The sequence below is a fragment of the Euprymna scolopes genome, chromosome 31 (genome assembly GCF_053919585.1).
Source record: "Euprymna scolopes isolate OS-2025 chromosome 31, ASM5391958v1, whole genome shotgun sequence".
Taxonomy (NCBI): Eukaryota; Metazoa; Mollusca; class Cephalopoda; order Sepiida; family Sepiolidae; genus Euprymna; species Euprymna scolopes.
Genome location: NC_136512.1, coordinates 30,851,670 through 30,860,713, shown reverse-complemented (window position 1 = coordinate 30,860,713; position 9,044 = coordinate 30,851,670). Strand labels below are relative to the sequence as shown.

The 9,044-nt window shown below is 33.2% G+C and overlaps 1 protein-coding gene across 1 annotated transcript in view; it reads right to left on the bottom strand.

Moving 5' to 3' along the window:
* Positions 1–1,072: 1,072 nt before the first annotated feature.
* The window catches only part of LOC145255671 (uncharacterized), a 144,379-nt gene continuing 136,407 nt past the window's right edge, over positions 1,073–9,044 (bottom strand). The window contains exons 7-8 of the mRNA XM_080114232.1: positions 8,831–8,929; positions 1,073–1,876 (exon numbers count right to left, since the gene is read on the bottom strand). Coding sequence (XP_079970358.1) covers positions 1,311–1,876; positions 8,831–8,929 — 665 coding nt within the window. The 3' untranslated portion in view covers positions 1,073–1,310. The remainder of the gene's footprint in view (positions 1,877–8,830; positions 8,930–9,044) is intronic.

Below are 9,044 nucleotides of genomic sequence, written 5' to 3'. Positions count from 1 at the left end.
CGAATTTCCATTACTAACGATTACTATATTGTCCAATTGACTACTGTATACTCTTAACCCTTATCCTTGAGTGGTCTCTGGGCCTTGATAAGTGGTGATGCCTATGTAAAAAAAAATATATATATATAGTTTTTTTCTTTTTTTTTTTGCTTAAATTTCATTAAGAAAAACATCATTTTTCCAGACAGAAATTTATTGTTTGAATAAAGAATACAGTTCAGATTTTTTTCCTTTAAGAAAAATATCCGAACTGTATTCTTTATTCAAACAATATGTTCCTATAAATAAATATATATATATATATATAAAATTATGTAGTTTTGAAGGAATAGAGTGCTCAAATACTTTCGTAAGAGCATATTTCATATAAAATACTATACATTGAAGATTTGATCAGATATTAGTACCTCGAAGAACAATAGAAAATCCAACCCATTGGGCTTATTTCAACAGTCAGTAATCTAATTAATTATACTACTGACTGATTTGAGAAGCCAAAAGGACCAGATTACTATTACTACTCAAGCCATTAATATGAGCATTTAATCAAGTTTTCACTATATATATATATATATATATATATATAAAATAGCAATTATAGACAATGCAAAGCCATATGTTGGTGTATGTAGATTTATTTGGTCGATGTAATAAAAGAACACAGTAATTGGGGGAGGTGCATATAACACCTTCCCCAATTATTGTTTCCTTATTACATCGACAAATAAATCTACGTGCACCAACATATGACTTTGTATTGTCTATAATTGCTATTACTATATTTAAGCTCTACCCTACCTGTTGAGCTTTACACATCTTGATAGGTCTAATCTTAAAGAAGCTTTATATACTTCTAAACCCTCTTCTAATATATATATAGATATTTTTTTTTGGGGGGAGGGGGTTATATTAGTTGGTCTATTCAGACTACTATTCTCGTCTCGGTTGTTAAACCGACATGAGAATATTCACGTTTCAGCCGATGTAACCTTTGACCTTCAACATCAGATCCGCTGAATATGACCATAACAACCCTCATCTTATAAATTCCAAAAAAGATATTTTCATTTAATTCTCATGTTTCTGCATATGTAGGCGATTATACGCATGTAAATTGGTTTTCTGTTATAGTAAAAGTCTTGCCCAAAGTCTAGCTATGTGGGCAAAGACTTTAGGTCCTCTCAACCATATTTATATGAACATGACTGTAAATAAGGTCATGCCGTAGAACTTTATATATATATGTGTGTGTGTGTGTGTGCATATGTGTGTGTGTGCGTGTGCATGTGAGATAGAGAGAACACCGGGTCCTACAAGTACATGCCATTGATAAGATAGTCTGCCTCGTTCGAATGGAGCGCTCGTCCCTTTCGAAGCCTACGCTTGACTCTACGCAGACGGCAGCCCACAAAGATCAACAGCATGGTCGTGAAGGAAAGCCCGAGTGCAAGAGCCACAATCGGGCCCTGCGCATTGTCAGTAGGGCTGGCAACTACAACCTTTTCTTTGAGGATGTAATTCGACTGGCGCAAGATATTAGCCACACCCATCTCCGTCTGCGGAGATGTCATGTTCTGTGCACCAGATGCGGACGCGCTGACAGTAGGAGTGGCAGTACCGCCTCGCTGGCCATCTATAGTGAATGCAGTGCTATTTGGGCCAATATCACCTGCAACAGAAGTTTTTTCTTTATGTGCTGGTTTTGACTTGATGTTTTCTGTTTTCGGTAATTGGGATTCTTGGTCATCGGCAATATGCATCTTGCTCTCAATGTGCAGGCCAGTAGAGGGTTTCTTGTGCACGCCATTGTTCTGGGGCGGTGATTGATCCACATAAACATTTGGGTTGGTTCCTGTAGGAAGTTGGTGGGAGGCTCCTATATTTAAAATTGAAAAAAAAAAAAAAAATTAATGAACAAAAAAGGCAAAGTAAAATTGGATTAACATTTTTTTTTTTAAATAAAATATTTTTTAAACAAGTTGAAGCTTATCTATAATATAAATCTCACCTGGCTGTTGGTTGGTTGTTTTTGGTTTTACGGCATATCAAACTTTTCTGGATTATTTAATGCCGAATCCAATTATTTTGGGAATAGTATTCAATGTTGTATCCAGTTATTTTACACCTGTCTGTTTAGATGTATGTATGTTTGTATGTCTCGCTAAAACTTCTCTTAGCAGCATCAGACCGGGTCGAAACCGGTACTGTCTGAAAGAGCGAGGTCTTAGTCGAATAAAATGTGAAAATTAGAAGAAAAAAAAAGGTCAATTATTTCCTATAGAAATTTATGTTCACGATGAGAGAGAGGGTAGCAAAAAAGCATTCCTTCATGACAATTTAACCAAACACGCATGTGCAAAAAAAGTTCTTTCTTGAATTGGTTTAAATAAAAAAAAAAAAAAGGACGTTACTTCGTTCACGTGATTGTAGAGTAGTGGTTAGAGTGACAACATCGTTGTCTTAAGGTTTCACTTTGCACAGACCGATCGGACAATTTTTTATTTTGATTTTTTAAGTTTTAATATTCAAACAAATGCCATTTTTTTTTGTTTGCTTATTCTATTCCCCATCACGTTTGTTGTTTTTGTTTTTTTTTGCTTTTCCGATTATAAAAAAAAAAGTTTTAACATTTAAACAGATTTAAAAATATTTCGTTCACTTATTCTTTATTTTCCATTTTATTATTGTTTTAATTTACCCACCCACCCGCACACACACCTCACCATACCCAAGCAACGCCAGGTACCCCCACTAGTATACTAGATATATTACATAGCAATATAGTTTCTGTTCATCATAACAGACTAGTGAGGGTAGCAAGCATTGCCCGGGTGTTTGGAGGTGTGTGTTGAGCAGGCTCGAACCCATGACGCGAAGGCGGAAAAGAAAGTGAAAGAAAACCTGAGACCTTACCACTACACTATAACACCACAGGAAGTGAAAAGCATTCAAATTAAGCGATGTCAAACAAAAAGTTGACTTGCACAAATAAGTTAAGAATCACGCAGGAGCAGAAATGAACGTTGGTTGAAGTTAAGCTTTATGCCATTTTATTTGTTTCCCCACAATGTTGGGGAAAATCAGCTCCCCCCAAGAAGGGGGAGCTCTCCAAATGAATACCAATTGTTTGATATGAAGGGTTTTTCCCACATTGATCAAAGCTAATTGCTTTCAAAACGTTCCAGCATGAAAGGCCGCTTTGCTTCGCATTATTTATACGAAAAAGACCAACAAACACGTGAAAGGACGGAATAGAGGGAATTTTATAAAAGCTGATCAAAATAAATGTAGAGACAATGTCTGTTTGCAAAGCGTAGATATTATAATCTAGGGAGCATATAAAAAGTTCTAAAAAAATAGTACCCCCCCCCCGAGAACCCCTCCGCCCCAAGCCTTTCTTTGACATACAAAAATATGTGCTCCACTTTGGCCTTTTATATATATACTAGCAGCGTTGCCCGGGTGTTTAGAAAAAAAAAAAAAAAATTGGGGGAGAGAGGTAAGCTCGAACCCGAAGCCTTGAGGTAAAAGTGAAAAAAACAAAAAAGCGCAATGACGTACCTTGACACTACGAAGGTAGGTGAATAAGAATGGATGGAATTTAACAATTAAAAAGACAAAAAATTGACAGGTGCGCAAATTTAATGAGGTCAAACCATAAGGGAATGAAATCCCGCACTTAACTTTGGCTGCGAAGCAGTTTTTTCGGTTGCGTTGCCCAGGTGTTTGGAGGGGGGGGGAGTTAAATACAATATTAAAACAAAAATAAAATAAAAACAAACAAAACAGAAAAAAAAAACCAGTGAACATGATATAAAAAAAAAACGAGCATGACACAAAACCGATGATGTTAAAACTTAAAAAAATCGGAAAAACAAAATAAAAACCCTGTTTTTGAATACTAAAACTCTTAAAAATCGAAAAAAAAAAAAAAAAATTTATCTGATACCTAGGATCGAACCTGCAATCTTAAGATATCAACGCTTCCACTTTGACCATTGTGCCATGACCATGTGAGCGAATTTAGGTCAGTTTTTATAATACTTAAACTAATTCAAGATACGTCTTTTTGCACATGCATAGAAGCAGAAGCTATCTTGTCATGAAGGAACGATTTTTTGCTACCCCTCCCTGTAGAAAAGTGTCCCATTGAGGGTGAAGGAATGAATGTTTTTAGCCAATTTTTTGGTATTTGTCGTCCGAAGGTTCGAGCTTGAAAATGATACCTATCTGGTGAAAATCTGTCGTCTGTGTGGAAAATTTTTGCAAGACATACACACACACATTTTGCCTCATATATATAGACTAGCGGGGATACCTGGCGTTGCCTGGGTGTTTGGAGATGTGTGTGTGTGTGTGTAGGGAAAAAAAGTGTTAGTAGGCAGGTAGGCTCGAACCTGAAGCCTTGTGGCGAAGGCAAAAAAAAAAGTGAAAGAAAAGGTGATATGTTACCGCAACACTAAGAGGGCAGACAAGTGAGAATGGTTGAAATTAAACGATTGAAAAGTTAAGTGAATGTATTAACACAGGATGTCAAATATCACGCACTTAACTTTGGCTTCAAGCCAGTTACACTTGTTCACAAGATGTTGGGGAAAACCAGCTCTCCATAAAAAGGGGAGTATCCAAATGAATAGCAATTGTCTGATATGATGTATGATCAAAGCTCATTGCTTTCTGGACATCCCTGGAAAGAGTGCCAGGGAAACACAATTTCTTTGAATACTTTTGCCTTATTTATATGAAAAACACGAACAAGCACGCAAGAAGACAGAATAGCGGGAATTTTATAAAAGAAAAGTCACTCAAATAAAAGATAGACATGACCTCCTTTTGTAAATCGGAGATATTATAATCTAGGGAGTATATAAAAAGTTCTAAGAAATGCGAGCCTCCAAAAAGCCTTTGCTGGACATACAAAAAAAGCGCACACACCAACACACATTTTCACTTTAATATATATAGATGATCAACAAAAAAACTAGATATAGATGATCAACAAAAAATCTAGATATAGATGATCAACAAAAAAACTAGATATAGATGATCAACAAAAAATCTAGATATAGATGATCAACAAAAAATCTAGATATAGATGATCAACAAAAAATCTAGATATAGATGATCAACAAAAAATCTAGATATAGATGATCAACAAAAAACTAGATATAGATGATCAACAAAAAACTAGATATAGATGATCAACAAAAAAACTAGATATAGATGATCAACAAAAAACTAGATATAGATGATCAACAAAAAAACTAGATATAGATGATCAACAAAAAACTAGATATAGATGATCAACAAAAAACTAAAAACATTACTTATAACTATACACTAAAGGTGATTTGATATCTGTCTAAAGCCAAACAACACTATATATATATATATATATATATATATATAAAAAGACGTACTATCTTTTAATGCATATTTCAGTTTGCTATACTACATTTCGGACTTAAGTTCTATCTTTCAATGCTCAATTCATGGAGGTTACTTATCTAGTAACATTTGTTACCAGCAGGGAGATCCAGTGTTGTCCAGAATTGAATGAAGATCAATGAATGTTTCACACTTCCAATACTTGTATTGTTATCAAAATCAGTAAAATTCATCCATCAAATCGATTGATTGACTGCTTTAGTCGGGGATCCACCACGGTGCTCTTGGAGGAAGCTTACATACTTGCCTGTATTGATTTAGCCCACAATACATTGCATTCTACATTGCACTGTAGAAAACCTACCGTTGACATTATAAAATTATTTTTATATAATGACTTTAAGTAAAATTTAAAATGCAAAAGTTAAGTATCATGGTTGGATTATGTTTTAAACAAAAACATTCATTTTGAATGCGCCCTTGTCTTATCAAAGAACCTACTGTTGATTTTATATGTCAGGTCCTTCTGCTTGTACAGTGATAAAACTTCTCAAATGCACTTGTGATGTTAGGTTGGATAAAAGTTTTAACTTTGGTTAAAATCAGACTGTTTTATATAGGTTTTGTACCGGAATATCTATGATAAATATCGATAATAGAAAAAAATCCCATTAAAGAATGGGATTTTTTTTTTTCATTATCGATATTTATCATAGATATTCCGGTACAAAACCTATATAAAAAACACTCCCAGACACATGAAGTACATTGCTGTTTAATTTCATAAAAATTGGTCCAGTCGTTTTCAAATCCATAATGAACTGACATGCACACACAAAGTGCCTTTTATATAAACAAGTAGATATATTTGTTTTCTTTGGGTTTTTTTCACCACTTTTTCGTTCTGTTGTCTATTGTAAAACATGCCCAAATATTTAGATTTTTATTTTTTAAATCTTTTTCTTTTAAATGTTTCTTGAGAGTTCTGATCAATTGTGTGCCTAACCAAATTGCTGATCAAGAATGCACAACAATTGAACTTTAGATGACAGTTACCATTTAGCAGTTTAGACATTTTCAAAAGTTAGACACAAGGCCAGTTTTTAATGGGGAGGGAGGGGTCCAGCTCCCATAATGGGGAACAGAATCAGGACAAAAATAAAAATTGCCTCAATCTAGAAGAACCACTTCCTCTTTTCTGACCAAGGATAAAAAAAAAGGATAAAGTGCAATATCAGAACAGATACCACACTCTGCTCCCAACTAAAAGACCAAGAGTAGCTGATATATAATGGCCAGCATTTTTTAATGATCATATTGGAGTTGAACGTAACTGTCAATTAAAAATAAAACTGTTTTGCTGTCTTTTCAAATAATATGAGATTATGGTCAAGCAATGCCGAATTTTCAGAAAAATAACCGGAGTTCTATTTCTTGACCTGTGACATCAACCCTGGCAGAACAAAGGGCTTAAATGTGTGTGTATATATATATATATATATATATATATATTATATATATATATATATATATATATATATATATATAATCAAATGCTTTTGTGGGTCAGGACAGATGAGAGAAACACAGACCAGATGCATGTGTGCGCATTCTTTCGCTCTTGCCCCACCACCACCATCTATCATCTCTCTCTGCCATTTGCGACAAGCTATGTGTCGATTGACTAAATAAACGGTATTGTCTGAACCTGGAATTGTTTATTTTTGAAAACACAACATATTTCAGCAATTGGATGTGTCACTGAAGTGCAGATAAAAGCATATACATTCGCATGCACGAAAAATGTGCAAAGCAAAATTATACACACATTTCCTACACTCGCTCATAATACAGCAATAATACAATTTCTTAATTGAAATGAGATTAAGTGTAAATACACTTAATGGACTGCAATACTAAAATCATCTCGTTTGATCAGTCATTGCATATTGGAGTCAGCTGCTAATACTCTAGACAGAGTCGTTAGCCTTGTTTAACAAAGAAGTTTGGTGATTATACTTAAAAGGGTTAGACATTTGTACCCAGCTTTCCACACTAAACAACACTGATGTCTGGAGTATTCCAGGCCAAAATGTTTCCTGATTCTAGGATGATCAGGTGACTGAAACTTGGATACTTCCAGTAGATGCAGTAACATATATTTAAATTAAATTATAATAAATTAAATAATCAAATGAGTTATTGTCTAACTAAATACTACAGTGAGATAATATTTTCAAAACGATCCTAGCCAAAAAGGTAAAGCTAATTATATATATATAAAAAAAAATAGAGTACAGTGTGCATTAAAAAACTGAAGTTAAATTCTGTAGATTAAAATATACATAGAAATATATTCAAATTGAGAATTTATTGTTTGGAACAAGGAATATACGGAAAAGAATTATATTTATTTTTTTAATCCATAGATTTTTAATAATGGTTCATATCATCAGAGGAAATAAAATGCAAAATTATCAGTTATTAATAAACATTTTGCTCGTCAGCATATTAAATAACGTTTTTAATATATGTGCTGACAAGCAAAATATATTTTTATTAATAATTGATAATTTTTCTAATTGCATTTCATTTCCTCTGATGATATGAGCTAGTATTGAAATTCCACGGATTAAGGAAATAAATATAATTCTTTTCCATATATTCCTTGTCTCAAACAATAAATTCTCAATTTGAATATATTTATGTATATTTTAATTTAATTTCAATTCTTACATTTAAATCAAATTATACATATATATATATATACATATATATATATACATTTAAAAGGTGAATTTAGTAAGTCATTGATAAGTACTGATGCATCAGCATGAAATCATTGTTATGATATAATCAAACATTTAAATACCAAATAAGTATAGTGAAACGATCATTCGGAATTGGAAAAATTGAAACTTTTGGAGATATGGGGGGGGGGTATCGAAATCTGTATCCAAAAAATTTTAGCCTCATTTCTGATAATTTTTTTTTTTTTTTTTTTTTTTTTTACAAACTAAATTTTTCATTGCTAGTACTAAGGATAAAATGATAAATATTCGTTGATTTTAAACTCCCAGTAAAATTAAAATTTATAGATCATAACTAACCGAGATAAAAACGGCACTCGAAAAATCCCTTGGTAAAAAATGGCACAAGTGAAAAGTATAGCTGAAAATGTCACAATGAGTTTATCAAAATCTTGGATACAATTAATAAACTGAAAACATTCAGTTTGTCAAATTAAAAAGAAAAGTATATTTACATTTTAATAGAAATGAAGACCCCCCCCCCCGAAAAGACAATAGATTATTAGACGATTGGAGAGTTGGAATCGAGAATTTGGAACAGAATCGGTAATTGTATCAGAATCATAAAAAATATTGAAATCATCCCATTACTAATACACACACACAAAACCATTGTTGTTAGGGATACATACCCTTTGGGCCATCTCCTGTAGCTTGATAGTGGCCATGGGATTTAGTTGGACGGAGTTTAGGTGCGCCATCAGACAACTGTTCATCAGACGAGTGGATTCCTGCAAATAGAAATCAACACTATGGTTTTTTGTTGTTTTTATGTTTTAAGAATAGAATATTACCATTGATATCTTTCTTTCTCCAACAAAAGTCTGGTCAAACAAGTAAAGATTA